General features: G+C 38.7%; 2 protein-coding genes across 3 annotated transcripts in view; both read left to right on the top strand.

The window, feature by feature from the left end:
* The first annotated feature begins 840 nt into the window (after window positions 1-840).
* On the top strand, window positions 841-9,768 carry LOC131892054 (nose resistant to fluoxetine protein 6-like). Its single transcript, XM_059241783.1, has 13 exons — window positions 841-1,028; window positions 1,716-1,848; window positions 1,914-2,061; window positions 2,121-2,314; window positions 3,805-3,896; window positions 5,824-6,023; window positions 6,565-6,728; window positions 6,813-6,987; window positions 7,061-7,254; window positions 8,241-8,367; window positions 8,438-8,639; window positions 8,766-8,908; window positions 9,576-9,768. Exons 1-13 carry the CDS (start codon window positions 848-850, stop codon window positions 9,717-9,719), a joined length of 2,097 nt encoding a protein of 698 aa, XP_059097766.1. The 5' UTR covers window positions 841-847; the 3' UTR covers window positions 9,720-9,768.
* A 3,537-nt stretch (window positions 9,769-13,305) lies between these two features.
* Window positions 13,306-23,363, top strand: part of LOC131892084 (synaptotagmin-15-like) — a 41,328-nt gene continuing 31,270 nt past the window's right edge. Inside the window, exon 1 of one of the 2 annotated variants that reach the window (XM_059241822.1) lies at window positions 13,306-13,698. Coding sequence is in view for 1 of the 2 variants with exons in the window: in XM_059241823.1 (XP_059097806.1) it covers window positions 13,688-13,698 (11 nt within the window). In the remaining variant the exon portion in view is untranslated. The remainder of the gene's footprint in view (window positions 13,699-23,363) is intronic. The other variant, XM_059241823.1, reaches the window with a different exon arrangement.

Here is a 23,363-nt window from a genome sequence, read left to right on the forward strand (position 1 = left end):
ATCACTTTACATGTTCTGGTAATATTAGCCACGAAAACAAGATTCAATATGAAATCTGAAAAATTCCTCGTGAGCCTCCATTGATTGATGGCAGCGGAACTAATGTTTGTTCATGGCCCTTATTTGTTTTAGCTTCAAGTCACAGAATCTTGACCTATGTGAAAAGATTAGTCTTGTTTAATCAATCGGAGCAACGTTCACAATGAAATTGGTCCGTAAAGTTCGTTTTTATTTGATTATGAAATTCAGGCTAGTTCGAACATTGAAATCCAAGTCGTTTCTTTCTCGGGCTCCTTTATTGTTCAATTTGCTGCCCTCAAACAATCGTAGGGAGAACGTAGGCCTTGTTGATCGGGTAGCATCTTTAAAGTCAGACTTGGACAAGTTTTTGACTAAAATTCCGGATCAACCTTATATTCAAGGGTTAGCCAGATCTGCCAACTCTAGCTCGTTGGTCGATCAAATAATATATATAAATAAAAGTTAAGTAGAATGAAACTATTTCTCGTCTTGAAGTGCTAGGATTCCAATCCCAGTAGCGGTAAGGAAGTCCGCAAAAAAAACAATGAAGTAAGCTTATTCGATCATGAATCAGTATATTATTCTATACGAAATGGATGTAAGTTAAAGAGTTGTTTTCAAATGGAATTGGAGCTTTTGTATTGACTTCATTTTTTAATTTCAGTAACTTGAGGTTCTAAGAATAGCTCCTCTTACTTCGAAAGAGTGTACGTAAATCTGTCAATTTTCTAGAGCCACTAGTCTGATAATAACTATTTGTCTTATCTTGGTGAATGATTCATTTGAATCATCTTGAGATTTCTGGGCAATCGTATCAGTAGTGAAAATGAGGTTCAAGATTGCACTGATTGGCATTCTTTGCCTCGATCTTGTCTTTAGTGAAATAACACTGGGTTCAAATTTAGTGATACCTGATTTGGTGAATAATGTCTGCAAAAACCACATCGAGTTATACAACAGTATAAACGTTTTAAACTTCAACAAAACCAACGCTTGGGCCATCAAAAGTAAAGACATATCATTTTATTTACCAAAAGCTAATAAAATGAGAAGATGTCCAGACATCAATGAACTGATTGATATAAATATTTACGTTTACGTCATGTTATATACTCAAATCAATGTTTTTGTGTCCCTCGCATGCCGGTCTAAGGGGAAATACCTACACTTAAAATTTAAGTTGGTTGAAATGATCAAAATAAGGATTCTGTTGACCTTTTCCGTCAGAGGGTCATTGCACCTTTGCCATTTATAATTCCTCAGGTTTTGCTGATCATAATTATTGATTAACGACGTGCTTTGAGTTGCATCCATGAAACAATTGAAACGTCATAAAAGATCGCTCACTTGAAGATGTATTTCCAATGTTCAAAACGTCAAAAAGTAGATACGAGCATCTTGAAAAGGCAATTGAATATGTTGTTTGTTCTTGTTGCAGGAATTTATTGATTTGAGTGCTTTCAAAAAGGGATGCAACATCTTTTTAGATTGCATCAATGCTCAAGAGACATGGAATAGAAGAGGAATACTTAGAATTGCAAATCCCTTTTTTTCTTTTTTTTAATGCACTCCATTTCTATATCCAAAGTCCTTTATCTATAGTTCATTTTGAGAAAGCTTCAACAATTTAATAAGGTTTTAAAGAAACAGTGTCGCGACTGTACCAAAAATTGTTGTGTGATTTTTCATTTTAGTGCGGGAATCTGGTGGGAGCACCCCAGCGGGATTGTTGCTTGGCAACGTTAATTCGGGTGGCTCGTATTCGTCTTGCATCGAAATCGACGTTAAAGATCCGATTTTCAATGGGCAAACCTTGGAAACCTTTGGGTTCGAGCATTTGAAATTGACAAATTCGCTTTTGGAATTGGCCAATAGTGTAAATTTATTCACAGAGGGCGCTACTTGCACTCCTTTTTATGGAGCAGCGTGACGCCACCGGACAACGATTCAGAAATTCTCACACCACAAATAGTCAGGGAACACCTTCATCCCCGCGAATTCAACATCAATCCGTTGGCTTCAGGACCTCTTGTTCCTCGAGTAAGTGATACAAATCTTTGGGCTTGGAACAATTTTTCATTGACTTCAGTATGCTTCAGTACCTTTTGGGTCTGCCTTTGCGACGACACGGAATGTGTCTCCCTAGTTCTTGTTCGTTCGAAGAAAGTGGCGCCATCTTGCAGGCCACCTTAAAAGAATTGGACACGGATGAAAACCAATGGAATAGCGTGTCTCTGGTTGGATACTCGCCAAAAGATGAAATTCCTTTGGACGCTTGGGACTTTGCTTTCATGTAAGGGCTTGACTTCATAACCTCAATTCAATTGTCAAAAAGGGCATTGTTAGTCAATTTTGGAAAGCAATTTAGAACAATTTAGAATTTCCTATTAAGCCACTTGATTAAACCTGATGCATAAATCAATGTGATATTTATGACATATTTCTTGGTTTGGTTTTTGAAGTGTGTTGTCATAAATGCCCAACACTTTCGAAATTGATTACGTAAGTGATGTTTGTAAAAACGGTTAAGATTTGAAAAATTTGCAAAAGATCCCTAGCTTGATGTCCAAAATGTGTCAACATTTTGTCTGACCTGACAGTTGCTTGTGGTTTCTTCTTTCATTTGAGACCAAGTCGCTTGGCGATGGCGCGTTTTTTCAGGTTTCCCCCCATTACTTTATTTATTTTTCCAACATTTACTCTTACATAAAGCTTTAAGTTTTTGAATGGAAGGTAATATGTACAGTATTAAGTATGCCATATGACCTTTAATCAAAGACAAAAATAAAACATATTTCCCAGGGCTTTTCCGTTTCTCACTTTCAATGTAAAGGGATTGCGTACTTCCTTAACGCAATAAATATTATATATTTAGGATACCTATTTAACATTCTGATCCATCAACGAATCAGAGTTGACACATCGGGCAACTTTGAATGTAAGCCTGATTTGGAATCTTGATCAAAAACGTGTGCAAATCTCACCCAAAAGATGCTACTGGATCGAGACCCCACATATTCCTTGAGAATAATTGAGAGAGGCAAACTGAACAAATATTCCTTCTAGAAGGAGCTTGGAAAAGCAAAGAAGAGGACTTTATTAATCCAACTAGTCTGGATTTTCGAGGGCTTTAAGGTGCTCTCCAAGTGCACGTCAAGCCTCTACGGTCACTAGAATTGACCCTAAATCCTAGGTTGGTACAAAGCTCATGGATGTTTTTGAAGACGTACAGTATCAGATACCTTTCGTACCTTCTCTGAACACTGTACAGTCCCAACTTTTTTAGTCCCTCCCAATACGAGAGCTCTCTCATTCCTGTGATGTTCCTAGTGAAACATCTTTGGACTTGCTCGGCTGTTTGCAAACCTGCTGAACTCAGTTTTTTCACTCTCTTCTTCCCAAAAGCCCAACTATTTACATAGTTGCCAATGGTTGGAGTTCTTGTTAATAAAACCAATAAACCAATGCCACATATTGGTCTTCAATCTAATATTCAGTTGGCTCTAAAGTTGGTATTTGGCCCTTTTATCTTGCATGGCAAGTGTGCTTCTTTTAGACCTTTCAGTTTCGATCAATTCTTCACCTATTGTATGTAATCGATCGCTGACAACCTATTTGGAGTATTTCCTATTCATGTTAAAATTCTGCTCTGTGTCAGCAAAATGATGTCCTGTTTCATACAGTTTAGGGTAACACGAGTCTGTCCATTAAAAGTAAAAAATAAAAACCTAAAAGTAATGGTGGAGTAATATGGAATTGATTTTGTCTCTGTAACTTTTTCAGTTCCATCTTGTGCGTATTTGGTGCCTTAGTTCTGATAGGAACTATTCTGACAATTCTGGTTGAGCAAAATCTGATCAATGCAGATTCTAACGGTAAGATAACAATCAGATTTGGACCAGGTTCTTGTCCTGTCCATGGTGACTCCTGCCCTGATCAATAGGGCTCGGAAATAAATGTCTTTTTGAGGGCCAAATAAATAGTAGCAGTTGTTTTTGAAAGCACCTGATAACTTTTTCTAAAGAAAAAAAAATCTCAATCGCAAAGTTGTAAACCTGTTTAAAAGCAAAAAAGACAAGAAATCAACATTGTTCAAAGTTTGAAGCAATTGCCAAACGTTTCAATGCATTTCATTTTTTCAAAATCTTACAAATAAAAAGCCCTAACAATTGTCCCCTAACTTGGATCCCAAATTAATACCCTAAACCATGCAGGTTTCAAGATCAAATTTGGTTCCTCTGGTTGAAGAAACCTCTTAAATGCAAACATTTTTATATTTGCTCTTTTGTGTGTAAAGTATTGAGATTCTAGTTGCGTTTTCAGGAAAAGCAGGAATGATGTGAGAATTAGAGAACAACTACTTCATTGCCACAAACCTAGAAGATTGGGATAATGCAGTATTTAAAGCAGGTGCGGAAGATGTACTTTGCAATATATTTTCAATATTGTCCATGAGCTTATTCTTCAACCAGGTTTTAGTAGTCAATTGCAATGAATGTAAAGGTTTACAATTTACAGGCATCAAAAATATCCAGGCTAGTTAAAACAATGAAGCACTTGCTTCTCTTTTGGTTCCTTCAATGTTTAATTGTTAAACTCATAAAATTTGTGTCCTTTTTTATGCAAGAGGTGTTATTTATGTGTCCTTGATCCTCCTTTTAATATGAGGTTGATTTGATACTTGGTTTATTTGTTCCGTCCGTTCCCTCCTTTTGTGTGCCTGTATGAAGCCACACTGGTTTTAACCTGATTGAAGAAGATACCAGAGATGAGCACAAGATGACCAAGTCCAAGGTTTTGATAATCTAGAAATGAATCCTTGTGTGAAAGCCCCATGACATTGAATTCAGAGAAAAAGAGCAATTTAAGATCAATGGAAAACGTAGGCATTTATTTACAAAAAGTACTTTTGTTAAAGAGATGTGAAAAAAAATGAAGCAATAAAATTTTACATTTTTTCTAAAATTGAAAAGGATGCTAGAATTTTTTTCACCAATATTGATTCTTTTTTTGCGAAAATGGCTCAAAATACACAATAAATTGCAAAAAATGTCAAATATTGCACTAAAACATGCAAAATTTGCAGAAAAATTTTGGACGAGCAAGTTTTTTACAAAATTTGCACAATATGCAGGATGAAATTTTTGGCTGGCCTAGTAATGACTCGTAAGACAAAAAGTTTGAAAAGTCAAAATCATTCAATTTGTTAGTTGATTGAGCTTGCCGTGGAAATTTAACGAGCAAATACATAAAAAACTGGAAAATATGAAAAATGGCTCCTTGGCTAAAACGCATTCATTGACTGGGTCAGTTTTCATCGGAATTGGCCAACAAATGCGCCGACGGCCACGTGACAAAAATGTATTGAGTGGAATCACTACTCGGCCATGCAACAATGGGCGCGCCAGTGGGCTGATAAAAGCCTCCAAGACAAACCTCAATCCCGTCGTCCCAAGGTCATGACGGAGTGATAAAGCATGTACCAAACCTGAACTTAGGAAAGAGGCTACAAAGCACCTACACTACCAGGATATGATTTTGTCTAAAATAGCTTTTGAAAAAGTAGAAACTGCCCCTTATGAATGTTATGTTTTATGATTTTCAAAACACATCTTTAAAACTCTGAAGAGCAGAGTTGAAAGTTACCTAACTATGCTTTGAGCAACCGTGCGAATGCATGTTTGTCGGTACTCTGAAACATGGATTGCTTTGAGTCATCTCAAAACATATTGATCAAGGGACAGGGCAGGTTTGAGAGGTGTAAGTCAGCGGGAGCAAGACATGTTTAACAACTTTTCACAGCGTTTCTCTTTTGGCGTGGATTATCTGCGTTGGAAACTGGTCGGAAGATTTTGAACGCCCGTAAACCAGATTCCGGGGGTGACCATTTGACGGCCATTGGTGGGATTCGATTCTTTTCCATGGTTTGGGTGTTAGTTTGTCATGTGTATGGAATATACCAATTGCAAATTGGCGTGGTGAACCTTCTACAGTTGCCCAAGGTATGAATTTTTACATTGTTTATAGTCGTAAAAAAGGAGCCTCCAGTAACTGAATAAAGAAAAAACTTACTTTTCTGTCAGTTTTGACAGGCGTAAGTACATATATGAATGACATTTGATGACCGAAGTGGGAAAAAATAAGGAGCTGTCAATGAGATAATCTCTCTTAAGAAGCGGTATACGAGTACTGAAAACAAAAATAGTCAGCTTTCTGGCAACAACATGGCAAAATACAACCATTGCTTTATTCTCCGAAAAAAACTATGAGCAAGACGCAAAAAAACAGCAAAACTATCCTTGCGAAAAAGGTTGGAGCGGATAATTGAACAAAGGGCCTTTCTCTAACTAAGAATCTTTGATGACCATTACGTAAAACATTAATCGGTTATGAATGGTAAGCCACTTACGCAACTAGAGAAAAAAGATATGTTGGTGTAAAAACCGGAGGAGTCATTGTAAGGGAAATCAACAATCGAAATAGTGCATGAACCATGCGTCTGATTGGTTTTGAAAGCCTTAATGAAGCCTTTCTTCCTTCCAGTACTTTGAAGGCTTCTGGAGTCAGTTCGTCTTGAATGGATATCCAAGTGTGGATTCGTTCTACTTCTTAAGTGGAACATTGGTGGCTTATTTGACCTTCAAAGAGATTGAGCGATGTGAAGGAAGATTCAATCTGATTGTATTCTACATCCATCGATACCTAAGGTTAGGTCAACGCATCAATATAATGGCTTGGATTATTTGGTCTTTTTTCTTCTTTTACTTCAAAGTGAACTCTCAATTGCCCAGGTTGACTGGCGTTTACTTTATGGTTTTGCTTTTCCGGGCATCTCTTCTCAAGTTCCTTATTTCTGGACCAAATGTAGCCAATGACGAGGTCACAAACTGTCGGCAGGTGTTGTGGCGGCAAGTGCTCTACATTAATAACTTTTATCCCAAGGAAGACCAAGCAAAATATCCACCGGTAAGAAATGTCCCGTCATTAATGTCTAATCAAGAAATATTGCATTGACAACTTGACAAAAAATGCGTTTTAGTGTGCTGGCCCGTCTTGGTACTTGGCGACTGACATGCAAATGTTCCTGGTCACTCCTTTCCTCATGTATCCCATGTGGCGCTTTAAGAAGTTCTTTTTTAATTATTTTTGGCCCATTGTCTGGATTCTGGTGTCCACAATAACCATCATGGTCTTGACTGAGGTGAAGAATTGGGGCCCATCTCCAACCTTAGAGTAAGGTTACCAAAATCATATGCCATTATAACATCCCTGCTTGTTCCCTCCCGTGTCAGAACATTGTAGATGAAATGTTAGTTAGACACATTCATTATCGGTTCACACTGTGTTTGCCCGTTTAATAGAAGTAAAAATTATGCCAATTGCTTAATGCTGATAATTGATAGCTTGGGGTCGGAATAATAATTCTTAGGCTCAATTAACATTTCACCTATTTTGTTTCATGAATTTTTCCCCTGAAATAACCCAAAACCGTGAATTTTACGGGGAAAATGAAGGAATTTGGTCATATTTAGAGGAAATTTAGGAGAAACACAGGGTAGGTGTAAAAGAATTCGGGGCAATGTTTGTCCCCGCTCAAAGATTTGTTTGACATTGAACCACAAGCTTTCATTGATAGGAAGTGTTGAGCATTTACAGAAGTGTCATACTGCAAATGCTCTAACTTTAATCTATAGGCAAATGGTAACCCTCCCATCGCTTGCAACCAAAACAATGTCTTAAAATGCAAGTGAGAGCAGTTTTGATGTCAGAACCAAAACTAAGGGCATGCTGGGGACCGGCAAAAGGCCCAGGGAAGTGAGTGAGCCCTTTGTTGTCCATCCTCAAACGTTGGTAAGAGAAGAACTTCATCCAAGAACAGCGATTCCCTTTACAACAGGCCAGACCCAGGGCAAAGATTTGGGATTGCACTGAGCCCAAAGAGCAAGAAAATTGTGAAACATAGTGATCAAGCATTTTTTCCTTAAACACTGCACTAATACTTGCATATCCAAACAAATAAAAAAATCTTGTTTTTTTTTTTTAACTTGTTTTTACGTTTTCGGAACTTATTTTGGCTTATTTTCGTAGCTTAAAAACAACTCTTCTGGACCAAATCACAAACTATTATTTGAAATCAACGAGTCTGTGATTTAAACCAACAAACCCCCTTTTGCAATGGTTTCTTTGTGACCACAAGTGGCTTTTCCTTTCATATTCAGCTCTAGCTCATCTTACTTCAACGAGAATTACTACATGCCGTGGTGTCGAATCCAACCATACCTTGCTGGAATAGTTTTGGGTTACATCCTTCATCTTCAGAGGGGCCAAATCATCAAATTAGATTGGGTATGCATAGCCTTGGAATTGGACGAAAGTTAGTCATTCCGGGGTCTTAACGAAGCAAGTGGCTCTGCAGGTTGTGGTGCTAATCGGATGGATCGTCGCCTTAGGGGGATTGTTTGCCGTGGTATATGGACTCAATCTTCCCAGTTATTTTGGGGAAGAAATGGCAAGGGAGCCCACGAGGGCCACGGCCATTTCGTACGGGGGTCTGCATCGACTGACTTGGGGCATTGCCTTGAGTTGGGTCGTTTGGGCATGCACGAAAGGTTACGGAGGTTAGTCGTACTTTATACCACCATATATTTCTTTACATTTAAGGGATTTGAGAGGAAATGAAATTTCTTCATTTGAAGTGTTTCAGTATTCAAAAGGAAGATGAGATGTTTTCGTTTCGATTCTAGGTTGGATCAATTCATTTCTCTCTTGGGAGGGATTTATTCCTTTGGCTCGATTGACCTACGTTATGTACTTAATTCATGACATATGGGTCACGTTATACGCCGGCAAATACCTGCATACCATCACGTTCAATCACTTTGAAGCAGTAAGTCACTTTGAGGTAGTAATTGATGCTCTTTTAATCTTGCAACTGTTTCTATACTATTATTTATAATTTGAAGTCGTTGTAGAACTGTATGTATTGACACTCAATTTGACTCTTTTGAATACAAGTAGCGGGGATCATTCACGGAACCTCTAAACTGCGCGCTTGTTACTTGCATGATACATCCGCCTTGGCCGTAAATACAAGTAGCGGGGATCATTCACGGAACCTCTAAACTGCGCGCTTGTTACTTGCATGAAGCATTGCAGACGCTAAAGTTTCATATTTTTAATCTGCAAGAAAACATAGAATTTCATTGGATTGATTTCGAAAGGTTATTGGGATGTGATGCGTCTCAAAGTATTTCAATACAAACGAGATCATTGGCAAAAGCCGCACATCAATTTGCTTTTAACAAATAGCGTAGCGCCCTCCAAAGCATTGCCCTCAAAGAACTGAACTGACGGGTAAGATGAAGAAATATCACATTGTCATTTCAAAGATGTCAAGTCTTGTGCTATTCGTCTGATAGAAAGGTTCACACATGCACCATTTCTGCGGTTAAGCATTTACTCCAAATGTTGAATGTTTGGTTTTGGATGCCCCGCGATCAACCTCGAGGTTCAATTGTTTTAAAGTGATATATTGTAACTACTTGTATTTTCAGGCTTTGGCTTCGTTATGGGTCTTTGCAGTTACCACCGTTGTAGCATTCCCAGTGGTGGTTTGCATTGAGGCTCCTATTCTCCACTTGGAAAAGTTCCTTTTCTCCAAGTTATTGGCAAACAAACCGAAGCAGAGCTCAACTTAAAACCAGCCTTTTTTTTAGGAAAACAAAGGAATAAACAAATTTGGTTCCACTCATTTTCTAAAACTTTCATCAAATCTTAACAAGCTAAATGAGAATGGTGGCGGATTTGAGATGATTTGCCTTGCTTTTAGACACGGCCCGGAGATCAAAGTAAACTTAACATCATACTTGAAGGAGACTCTGTCGGACCTGGACCCCTTTAGTACTGTTACTAGGTTGGCCTTTGAGACAGCCTTGGAGTTGCTTCTTCCGTTTGAGACGAAGGGCGAAACAGCAGAGGTAGCCTTTTTATAAAAGCACTTTAAGATGGAAGGGTAGCACAGCTGAAGTTGCAATAATTAAATTTCTGCTTCGGAGCTGAATTTGAGAAGTCGGAAAGCAGCTGATGATTAGAGATCGGATTTGAAAATGATTTGCACGTTGAGCAGAAATCAAGTAGGATCACAAATGAGTCTTTAGTTTTCTTCAGTGCAGATAGTTTGAACCATCGATAGAAGAAAAAGAAAACCGCTAACGAAAAACCCTCTTGAATTGGTGCTCTACGTGCATATCAATTTCAAGTTCACCCTCTACTTATTATATTTTGCATGTCATAGCCTTGCTGGGGTCAGAATACGTGATGAAGACAAATAAAATATGCTTTTGCACATTCAAAACTGCAAGGCAATTCTTTCACCTTTTTCAAGTTTTCAAAACTCCACCAAAAGTTCATTCACATACCCTGTCGTCTATGATTGAAATATTGTTTTTGATGCAAAGGTCTGAAGGAACCCTTGAAGTTCAGGTTCCATTTTCTTTTGCTCACGGTTCTTATTGCTATTCTACATCAAGTCTTGCCTCACTTCATCATTAAAAGGCCTCTTTCCGCTCAAATATCGCTCCTGGGCCTCTTTCTTCTTCCCTGGTTGAGGCTTGGAACTTGGTTGGAACTGGGACCAGGATTTCTGGAACGTCAACATTGATCCTCGCCTCTTTCTCTGTTTCTCTCCTTTTCTGCACACCCTTTTTTGACGTTGCACGGAAAGAAAGGGAAGGCAGACGACCTGTTACATGTCTTGTAAGTATAGGGTGACCATCGGTTTCATTTCATCGTGAACTGTGTCAAGAATAGTATTTTGAGATTATTTGAAACTGTAAATGACACTTGTTGCATCATCATAATTTTACCAATTCAGTGACATCCGGTTGTAGGAACCTCCATAACATCGGGGAAAATGTTTTTATGTCCGGATTGTTTCCACATCCAAACTTTTTTTCTGCTGGGTTATCAGTATATGATGCAATAGAAATCATGGTGGTTCTAAAGAATGCAATAAGCAAAATCAATCCTCAAACATAATGCACATAACTATTTGAAAAATGGTTTTTGTCTATTTATTGTCAATAAAAGTCAAAAAGAAAAGTCAATATCTTGATTTTTCTTTGATGGCTTGAGTAGAAAATCACAGATTCATAGAAAAATCCAACATATTTCCAAAAAAAACTGTTACATGTATGTTCCGCATATTGGATTAGCTCTTTTCACCAAAGTAATTCATAAATCAAAAAGAATGGCTTCAATAAAAATGATGCTCAGTAATGTTCATATAACCAAAGTTCTTACAACAAGGCTTCATTGCACAATTAGCAATTGGACCTCTATCAACAAGTATTGCCAAGAGAATATTTAGTAACATTTGACTGCCTTTGGATAGGTGGAAAGCTTAACACTAGAATTTTTGAATCATTAAGCAATTGCCTTCTTTGGCTTCTGAAAAATACGAAAAGGCAGTAAAAATCAATCATGGCGAAACTGCGTGTTAATCTGACTAAAATTTCAATAACCGAATGTCTAATTCGGGCATTGCACTGCTAAGCTGGTTCAATATCAGAAACTATTGGTCCAGAAAGTCCGCAAATTGAATTAAATGGAAAATTCAGTCTACGTTTCCATAGAACAGGTTGGCTTTACAACATGTTTCAACTTTTTTTACATCAATAGATTTTTAGGTGTAAAAAGAGGTTAGCTTTTGTTTTTTTACTTTGCTTCATAAAGAGAGTTGCGATAATGAAGGGAAGGAAAGGCAGGGAGAAATAAATTTGACGCCTTGATTTTGAAGCTTGCTGTTTCCTGAAGAGTGTTTTTCAAAGCTCTTGACTCAGAGTTAAGGGCTTGGACGTTAACCGCTATGAAACTCCGCTGGCCTAAACTCCGGGGTAAGAATTTTAAAAAAATCTTGCCTCTGTCGAGGAAAGGTGTCGACAAGCATTACCACCATAAAAGTGCACTGCGATCCATTTAAGGTTAACAATCGTTGGTCGAATTGTCTTAATTTGTATGTTACTAGGGGCACAATCCTGAATCAGGAATAGTTAACTTGAGCAAGTACACCTAGGTTCTCTAACTTACAGTATTTCAGATGCCTGCATTTCATTGTTGATGGGTGTTTTAGGCAAGTTCAAAGTTATTCCACGTCAGATGCCTGTGTGACTCGGTGTTGGACACTTTTAAAATGATATAATGTGGAAACTAATCCATCAAAATTATTTGAATTTCAAACCAACGTTCGCCAGCCGTTAGAGAATATACAAGTACAAACAGTGGACATTGTTTTCAGCTCCTTTTTGGGCAATTCTTTGAATTGGTGCTGTTGGACAATGCACATTACTACGTACACCCTTTTCATCAGCTCAGGAAACAAAGCCTTTAGTCATACCTCTTGTGCACTTGACGCCCCTGGCATTCCGATTTATAAAAAGAGCCCACAATTAGGCAATCACTTTTCTTTCAAAATGAAGTCCTGACTCCCTTCTTATGTGAATTACAACGAATTACTTGTTACTGCAACGAGCTAGACGCAATGATGGCAAAATTCGACTTTCAAGGAATATTTGGCACTTTCTGCCACTATTTTCGGGCCACGTGATCAAAAATGGTTTTTAATAACTTCCCATCCAAGTTATATCCTCGTTGGTAAAAATCTACTTTCATGGAACTTCCGCCACTTTCTGCCACCATTTTCTGCGACCTGGTCAAAAATAGTTTTCAATGATTTCTCATCCCTGTCTAGATGAGCTTGTTCATTGTTTATTGTCATTTCCACTCAAACTTCCCTTATGACTTATGTAGAGTCTTCGATCTTAACAGGGGAAAATGAAACGAGTCGAATGTCAAAGATGCAAGAATCCATACCGGATAAAAAAAAAGATGAAATGTAATACAACGAGGTTGGAAAAAGGGATGAAAAAGAAGGAAAAAAACTGGGCTTAAAACATGGATTCGTCAGGGAATCGATTGGCCATTTCAAAAAATATCCGAGACGGCTCTTATTACTTTTTTATTGTTCCAAAATCTAGCCCTAAATTCGGAAAACACTCCTAACGTTGACTCAATACAATCATTCAAATCTCATTTTGCGAACCCATCACCCTGACCCATCCAAACACATTTTGTTTCAAGCAGAAGAGCCCAAACAACAGTTTCCAACTTGCAAAAGGCCCTTAGGTCCCTTGCAAGATCTTGAAGCAGTTAAGGCTGTTCTCTTCCATTCTCTCTCGTCTCTCTGCCTTTGGCGGTAGTGGTGCCAGTTCCAAGCCCACTCACACCAGTTCCTTCTCCAGCCAGCCGAAAAGAGGCTCAAAGCCAAGCGACCTTTTTGGGGGGAAGGAGGAGAGAAGAACGAGCCACAGGAGTGCAATGGTCCATATCTTGGGCGGATGGACGTCTCCCAATTTCGGTTCTTGGAGACGGATGGTCCCTCGTTCCCTAAAACCTCCTGCGATGATGACGGTGATGACTACCTGTCAGAGTGTTCCTTGTAAGCGGAGGGCTAAGTCTGGTAGTGGGTAGGGACCCAACGTGAACTGAACATAAACTTTTGGTCCATTTTTGGTCCACTCTCCAACGCGGGAAACGAGCAAGTGAGCAAGCAATAATCAAGGTGTGTGCTTGATTGTGTGCAAGCTGGTGCAGAGACGTGTCGCCAAATATGATAAATAGGTAAGTTTCCAGGGTCACCCTGAGAGGGATTGATGTTTTTGGTGGCTCAATGTGATTGGAAAAGTCAATATCGAAAGACCCTTTTCGGCCTTGCCACTTGGGAGATATGCTCGTTGGAGATGAAAAAGAACCGAAACAAGTGGAACAGGAACGAACCCGGCGTTGTTAATGTCAGCCCATTAAGGAACATGCCTACTTCCGTCTTGACGAGATGGTTCATTGTTGAGAATTTGCGCTCGTTTGCCTCCCCGAAATGGCCAACCATTTCCCAGAAGACTCGGGAGATGGAAACGGGATAAGACGACAAGTTTAGGCCTCTGTCGTCTTCAAACTTTGTCTTGGCTTTCGTTAACAAATTGAGGGGGGCGAAGTGTCAGAAGTTTCAGAATGATGTTGAGCCATTGTCCAAAGAAATGAAAGACGCGTATTCTGCGTCGTTCAGTCTGTGTATTGTGTATATGTATTGGTCGGGTACATATATAGTATAAATTCATTGATGGGGAGAACGTTGCAGAATATGTCATTTTCCTGTTTTTCTTCAAGGTGGTCGAGTAATGCTGAAAAATTAAGTTTAATGAATGGCAGAAAATGCCATGAACGTGATTACTTGACATTTTCTTCAATGCAGGGATTCCTGTATTCCAAGGGCAAGTTCAAAATGAAATTCTTAAAGAGATGTTTGCTTTCAGAAGGGTTTAAATTGGACTTTTCCTCCCGTGTATCACAGACCAGCCTTAGAATTTTTGGGTTTCCTGACGGAAACTACGTATTTTCATCATCACATTCTTGAAGCCTTTGCTATCAATCAACGTTTTAATTGAAAAAACCATCTACAAACTATGTGTCTTCCCACTAAACTCGATAAAAATATACCTTCTAAGCATTTCCAAATTCATACAATCGTACTGCAACAATTGTACAACTTATTACAACCATTAATCAGGCAGCTGGAAGCTCTAAAAATGCTGAATGTCTCCCAAATTGGTTGAGAGAAAATGGTCGTATATCATAAAATCAATGAGGTACCTGCACGGAAATAAACAGTTTGTGTTCAATGTCATCAAATATTGATGGTCTTAGCACATAACTACTCGTTTGAAATATCGATAGTTCATGAAGTTTTTGAATTTCATAGGAATGATTATATTGCTCGTCCCTAGTACTCAAGTCTTCCTTTGAGAAGGATCAATGGAAGCATGGATGTGAGTTCGCGAACAGCGAGCAGTGAAAATGAAAGCACTGAGGCATTCTTATGCATTCATTCATCCCTTCGCACACATAAAATGCAGCGTATTTAAGGTGTACCATGTCCAAATTCTACCTACTTTGAATGTATCAAATGTCTCCCCCTAAGCGAAAACGCACAATGCCTTTCTAAGGGCCAATTTCAGCTAAACCATCGCCCCTCTTTCTAGCTTAAGATGCTAGGCCCTAGGCCTTGCCACGTAAACTCTGGAGGTGTGAGAGGACCCTCAGATTTTGTCCAACAAAGGAACCAAAGTTTGTTTGATTAGAATTCCACACTCGCAGTCTCTTGATGAACATGACAAGTTTTGCCCGCGGGCAGCAAGAAGGTGTCAAGTCAATGTTTTCTCGCATATATTAGCAAGAAGAGCTCAAGATGTTAATACTCAAGTGCTTCTCTGGAGAACTTTGGGAAAAAATCTAAATTTGTATTTTTTTAAATTTTGTTTTAAACCCTGAATCCTTTGACAGCCCCTTTGTGGCGGTTTTCAAAACTTGCACTACACAGATTGATTTTAAGACAATGATCAGAGAAGAAAATTAGAAGCAATCATTGTTCCAAATGCTTTTTGGCACGAAATCAACAAAAGTTCATTGACACGTTTCCTTGGTACAAAGTTTTGTGAAAAGGGAATGTTCATGCTAGTGGTTTGCTTGTCTTTTTGGGATTTTCTACATACATTCCATTTGCCATTTGGTCAAAGACCCTTCAAACATTGTCAATCAAGTGGCTGAATAGATCAAACTATAATAACTATACTTGTTAATGCAACAAAATTGGTTTATGAATACCAATCATGCAAATATTCTCCTTTGATCAAATGGCGTTTATCGCTCTTGTAGAGCACCATAATTGAGAGCGGCTGTCATTCCTTAAAATATTACATTGTTAGATATTTACTTGATGGCTTCATACGGCGTATGGAGCAGAACTCATTTCTGGGCATATCAAAAACGGCTAGCCTGATGAATATTGATTTGGAATCATTAATTGATCATAATTACAGAAGAATTATTTTAAAAATTGATTGACCAATCCCTGGCATGAGGTCAAAATTGCCCATAAAACTAGACAGACACAAATTCGCTTTCAAAACAATGCCGTATTCGTAAAACCCACGCTTTGCTTTAATAACAGCATTTGGGCGCTTTAAAACCAATTATTAGAGGGCGTGCATGGCATTTGGTTCCAAATCGTCCAAAGCTTCAAGAATAGACGATTCTAGGCCAATAATGCTAACATAACCTTCCTCTCCAGAATAAACTAGATTGTAAAGTCAATCCCATTAAAATAAAAGTGGTCAATAATCTTTGGCCTATAATTCCTCAGTTCCTCAACTCTGTTTAGTCAGAATCAGATTGTGGGCTGCTTTAATGTTGAAAAATCTTTCCTGTGGTTCTGGTAGCAATCATTCCCGTTCTTTTCATGCATTGTTTGTAGAGCAACACCAATTGAACCCTTTCCTTCTCTGCTTTTTGAGGGTGTGCTAATGATTTCGTACTTTCAAAACTTGTAGGAACACATCTTGAGACCGTCTTTTGCAGCTCTTGCCCATGTTAGTAGCCCCCAAAGTTCCAGCGAAGAATGTTATTTGGCCAGGTGAGCTCTTTTATTTCCTTGAAACCCTCTGTTTCATAGCTGTCCAAGTGTTTTCGTTCATGTAGGCCTTGGCCTGTTTTCAAAGCTATTGATATCCCTTAAATGGGTATATCTTATTGGAAACGCTGCATTTGGAAACATGAAAAGCCTTAAATCCTTGGCAATCTCTAGACAACTCATGCTCCACATTGATACGGTGAACACCTTTGGTATAAGAGGATGGTGTTTCCGTTGCAAATTGTTTATGTAAGACTATGTAAATTTGATTTGTTTAGTCAGGATCTGCTTGGACGTTAGGTGTCTTAATACATACGGTCATCCCTGTAACGATGTTTCTCACTTGAAAAACGTTATTGTGAACCTTTTATGCAGGTTACTTCTCTCTCGTTTGAAGGTAGAGTATATTTCAAAAAAAGTCTTGGGTTTTCAGCCTCCCAGGGCTTAAAAGGCCATCTGCTAAACAAAGTTTTTTTTTTATGCGTTTGAATATGTCACCTTTGCCAGTGTCAGAGTGCCAACGTTGGTATGTACTACGAGTAGATGTAGAGGTGCCTTTATCCGAGCTGTGCAGTTCTAGAGTGATCTTTCCCATAAGTTTGAGCGTCTTAATTAGATCTCAAATGACGGCTGTCAATTATTCCTTCCGGTTTCTTGAGTTACCAAGGAGCTGATTTGATGGATGTGTTCATTGTAGCGAAGAGGACAGGAAGGAAACTGGAGGCATAATTGATAAGGAATGAGCAACTAGGGCAATCCCCCTCAAAGACCGGAGTTGTTCGATTGTTCAACCAAGGATGTTGCAGTAATGGATCGATTGTTCAATGCCAACTAGAGCTTTATCAACGTCCAGGAGAATGAATGCACAATAAGTAACTACTCTGTTAGCAAACTATAAAGAGGCCATACAGAAAAATGCTTGGGATTTTTTTATTTTCCTCTAAAATCAAAGAAGTGATGGTCGAGGAAAAATAAAGCTAGTCAAAATATATTTTTCAAGATTGCTTATAGCAAAGATATGCTATTTTTGGATGGGAGTTTTTGATGATTATTGGTTTCGTGGTAAGCAAATTTAGTTTTCAAAATTGAATAAAACGCAGCCAAATGTCAATATTAGAAAGAAAAAAACGAATAGATGTTTTGAAAGTCAAAACAAAATATCTTTTTCTTAACGCCATCTGTTTTGACTTTCAAAACATTTATTCGGTTTTTGTTTTCTTTCTAAAATTGACATTTGGCTGCCGTGATATACAAAGCCCATTTCATTGCAGAATATAAAAGTTGTCACTTTTTCATTGATTTGTTTTAAGCTTTAATGATTTTGATCTCAATCTGGTTCTTCGAAACTCAAAAAAAGCGAAGAAAGTGGATAAAAGCGAATTTGTGAGTTAACTTTGACAGTTTGAAGGATGTTGAAATTCGAACCAACTCATTCGTTCTCATCTCATCTTTTCCTTGCATGCAAATGGTAAGACACTCAAAAATCAGGATCACAATCCTTTTTGTAATGCGTGCATTCGGTTGGTATGGCAATTGCATGGAACAAAAACCCGACCCTCACATCATTTTCCATTTGCAAGTTCGTTCATTCTTATGCGGCTGAGTTATAGTGTGCAACGGCATTAAGCTCAGCCGGTCACGAAAGGGTTCGCTGAGAAAAAGGGCGCCTGTCTGCCTGCCTTCTAAAAGTAAATAAATCCGACGTAATCCAGAGCTTTGTTTCTAGCAATCCAGCTTTGAATGTAGGGTGACCGTTGGCAAGTTTTGGAAAACCAATTCTGGGCCACCTTTTTCTCTCGTCAAGTTTCGTCTCAGTGATTATTGGGCCATGATTTAAATGTAGGGTATTAAAATTCATTAAAATAATGGAGTGACCAAGATCAGAATTAACAAGTTCAATAAGAAAAAATAGTGACCTGAACATGAACTGGTATTCCATGCTTATCTCGTTTAATCCATCCGGAAAGAAACATAGACAATCGGAGCTTTCATAATTTATAAAGGAGACTAACCAACATCTTATTTTTTTATACAAGGAGTTAATGAACCCTATGGATATATACTAAACACATACATGAGATTTACATACTAAAAAGTGTCCCAAAGACTACTGCAACTTCAACAGAAATTTCGCTTGTGAACCTCCCCTCTTTTCCCACTCGGATATTGTTGGCTTTATCAATTAGTCATATCACCTGAAGTCTGTGTTACCGTCATTTTCCAGAAGTTGTCCCATAGACAGTTGGAAATATAAATATTGAAGACAAATATCATGCAAAAGTTCTGCCGAACCTTGCTCTCTCTTCCCGTTACATTATTCTCGTGAATTAATTTCAGAGCCACTTCTTCTCAGCCTCGAAAGAAGTGTTCCTAGCAACCTTTTGAAGTTTGAGCTTGCAATAACCACCTTCCGAGTATTCCTATTTGGACGCGTGTGACACGTGACACCTTTACCGTGATCGCTGGATCCGCTTGCTTGTCTGGGATGGTCTTGAGAGAGAGCCATAAATCTGATTACTCAGGCCCCAGACCTCAAAGAAGGACCCATTCTTTCCCGAAGAGCTGACAAGCGCAGGTCTTCCTTTGCTCCTCTTGAGTCTTCCACCTCAAATTATCGGTGGTCCCTTTGACAACAAGTCCATGGTTGGTGGTTAGTGATGGTGGTTGGCACTTTGGGGGACCCCAATTGCCATTGAGTTCTTGAGACAATGGTTTCAAAAGAGCTGGATCTACACATTGGGCGCTAAATGAACTGGGAAATGAGGGTCTTAGCGAGCTTCCAGATGTTCCAGGGTCGTGTTGATTGTGTTAGTAAGTCGTTCGGTCCATGGACATCGAGGCATGTTGATTCACTTTAGTTTGGTCGATGGGGATCTGATTGTCCGTAATAGGTTTTATGGCCCGGCTTAGGAAATAAATAAATCAAGAGGCCTGTTAGTCGTACCTTTAAGCCTCGTAAATTGAGGAATGTGATTCTGCCTTTTTATGCAATTTGTTCTTCAGCGGTATTATAATTTGTTCCAGTAGCAATATCTTATAAAGGAAAACATATGTCAAGAAAAATACTTTTTTCAAAATTTAGCAGGAGGTAGACATTTGAACATTACACAATATGCGAGCAAAAACAATCCTAAGACAGATTGGCAATTTCATGCCCGCCAAATCAGCATGCTCTTGATCATAACGACTCTGAGCCACTTTTCGAATTAAAGTGATAAAATTTGGATTTCAATTACCTCATGTCATTTTTATATCAATTAACTATAAAGTGGTTCATTTTAGAGTTATGTTGTCAAAAGCTTCTGGAGCTGACCAAAAAGACCGAAAACTCGAATTTCGTGCTGTGTTTACTGCCTAACTTTGGATATATCTCCTGAGCTCCTTAAGCATAGTTTTGGGCTCAAATTTTGCCAAGTACATCTGTTCAACACGATCTTGGGGTCGTATTAAGTGCCCATTTGGAATAAAGTGAAGTGTTGATACATATCATAAGACATAAGATTTTTACCTTCGTTCACAGTCCACATCTCTAGAAGTCCGTGGTTAATTGCATGTAAGTTAGACTCAAGATTGTCTAGTAGTATAGCAATTGAGGGAATAACAGTTTCCGTCATAAAAGTTTGAAAACTGCCTAAATTTTGCTTGCCAACTAAATTACCAAACTCACTTTGAGTGCATTTTCTAACAATGCTAACACCTTCGCTGATATGCAGGAAATGTTTTGTAGAGAATGCTATTCAAAATATTATGCACTCCACGACAGGAATTCATTACTAAATAAACATGAGATAAAGTAGAATCCAATTCCAACAACTCTTTGTTGGATAAAAAGTTTACGATGGCCAAACCACGTGAGGGTTTTAAAAGTTTTAACATTTCAATTCGTTATGCTGGAGATGGAACCTCTGTCCAAATTACAGGACTATTCCAGCAAGTCAAAATGGAACGAGGACGACAAATGGTTTTCACAAGATATGCTGACTTTTGGTTTGTTAATGACTTTGGCACCAGTTTGACGTTCCTGTTCAGACAGTCCTTTTGTATGTACGTAGATGGTTGCAAAGGGATGGTTTTCGGGAACTCGTACTTAATGGTTCCGTTCCACTTGGACCCAATCTCTTCAAAAGCCTTAAGTACATCTTGGAAAAGATTTAAAGTATGTTCGCTTTTACATTTGTTTTGACATGCAACCACGAATAATCTGCTTCCTCTCAAACACGTAAATGTGTACAACACGGCTAATTTGTCCTTCGAGTCTGTTCGTGTGTTCAAATATTTACCTTCATCAAACAGAAGCCACGTGGAGTCAAATTTAATTCCTCTCTTCAGCCGACATTGATTCACTATTGACTTTGCTCTCTGATCTACAAAAGTTCGCCCAGCCTAGACGTTTTTCCAAGTTAATGAAAGGCATAGTATAATATGTTGAGCCGTTCTGATTCCCGAGGATAGATACATGGTTAGTTTTTTGGGCGCACCATAATCTTCAAAGCAATTGGTCATGAGACGAAATTTGATTGAGGCCTAACCTTGAAGCAACCCCAAATCTATCTCTGTCATCTCCAAATCCATCAAAAGTTCCCTTCAATTTGGGTTGTCGTCAATAATTTATGTGCATAAGAAATATTTCATCCCTTCCTTTCCCCAAGAGGTTCCTTTTTTTAGGCAACTTCAAGCGTGGATCCCTGTATGTTCGTTCCATTCTAGATGCTTTTTTCCACACTCTGTAGGAGTTTTGATTTATTCCCCCTTTTTCATCATTCTAAAAGCATTCAAACGCATACGATCAGGCACCTGTTAGCCTACTATCCTTTGGATATATCCTCACTTTGAGAGATTGATCGACTGTTGCATCTTCCTGTTCTAATATCGACCTTCAGCATGAGCGAAGATCTCGAGGAAAGCTAAAGAAGGAACAAGCGCCCATTTTCTTTTCCCTTGACTCTCTTGGAACAATGCCAAAACTAAATCGTGGAAACTTGAGCACCACTGTGAACCCAAGCAATCTGTTTGAGTTCTGGACTTCAACGAAAGATCCCTTTTTTGCCAAGGGAAACCTGGAGAGAGTTCCTAACACTTAAAATGATCCTATCCCTAAACTGGCGCTGATGGCTTCTTTAGCGGACAGAGGCTAATTTTGTTCTTCAGTAGCTCTTCAGCTCCTTTCAGTCTCGAACATTTGTGGTGCTGAGCGTTGCTAAAACCAGTAAATGTGTTGTCTATGCAGACATTTAATTTTACTTTGCACAAATTCATGCCAAACCTCCCTAGGAAGTCGTTCTCCAGCTAAATTGGAAGTTGAAAACCGCCTTGTTCATTCACTTAGGTGTTGCTGTTCATTTAGATCAGTGGTTCCAAGCCTTTTTCTGGCTCCGAACCCTTTAATACTCTGAATGGTGCCCATAACAAAAGAGAGATGCACGTTTATATCAAACATTTTCGTAGCCATAATACATGCCACATTTTATGAGGGGCTCCCACCTTGTCAACTTGACATGACACTTATAGCTTTTTGATCTTAGTATGGATGAAGATTTTTCGACACAAGGCCTGACGTGAAGAGAATGAATAACCCAGAAAGAAAATCGACAACAAAGGAAAATAAATCTTATCTGAAGGTCTTCCTAACTCTTTTTCTCAACGCTTTCGGAAACCTTGGCTGGCCTTTGGTTCTTGTTGTTCGTTTGGAACGTAAGTGAGGAAGGCTGCTTCAAAAGCAGGCTCCATTGGATCTGAATTAAGGATAGATGAACGATTATTGCTCGGAGCGCCCTCTAGCGGATGCAGGCACCAAATCTAAACCTGGCGTTAAATTGTCCCTGTGTTTTTGTGTTCCCAGGGAATGGTTCTCTTAGGGTCTTATTCTGAATCAATGGTACTGTGAACAGCCTTCCGAACATTGAATGGAAAGAGAAATGCTCATCTGGGGAATCGTAAGCGGGAAAAGTGAGAGGAATGCTCCTGAGGGACTTTAGGCTCTTTGAAATGTCAATAGATTGGGAATGAAGGGATCAAAAAGCGCCGGCAAGGCCCATTAGAGGGAACAAATGGATGTGAGTTGGCACTTGGCACTTGACAGTTAGGTCTTACCCCAACATGGGGAGCTCCATCCGTGATAAAACATCATCAAGAAAGTAAACACGAGCAAGTGAGTGGACGCCCAAAAGCTTGATTAATGAAGTGAAGCATTTGATCAAACCCAAGGGTTGATTCACGGAAAGCTGGCCAAAGGGTCTTTTTGGAATAAAAGGCAAAAGAAACGCATTTTGTGCACAGCAAAAGCGATGGTTTCTTCCACTGACGGATGATTGATGTTAAATCTGGCTCCAATAGAGTTTTGTTCAAAAGATGTATGAGATTGACTTTTACAGGGTGGAAAGACCCTAACGGCCACTTTTGGTGCTTTCTGACAACCTGTTTGATGGTATCGAATCGAAAGTTTTCATCCAAATGAACTATGGAAAAAAAACGAGTGCCATATAAGGGTAAATTGACAGCTTCCTACTTTTTTGACCACCTGAAGACAACTCTCGAAATTTCAGATCTTTATCCTCGGACATGCCTGTTCTTGAGAGATTCACCATTATTGCAATTGTAATGTAAATGTAAATATGGACACTGAGAATCTCTGGCCAGCCTCCAGTCAGACCTCTGTCATTGCATTCTAAAATGTAATTAACTACAACTACTAATACAAATGCATTCGTTTTAAATGAAATTAGTTAGAATTACAAATACATTCCTTTTAAATATAAGGAATCACAATTAAAAAGGTATTTTGTTAACAAATGTACTGTAATTGATTACAATTACAAATGCTTGA

This window comes from Tigriopus californicus, chromosome 12 (assembly GCF_007210705.1).
Source record: "Tigriopus californicus strain San Diego chromosome 12, Tcal_SD_v2.1, whole genome shotgun sequence".
In the NCBI taxonomy this organism is placed as follows: Eukaryota; Metazoa; Arthropoda; class Copepoda; order Harpacticoida; family Harpacticidae; genus Tigriopus; species Tigriopus californicus.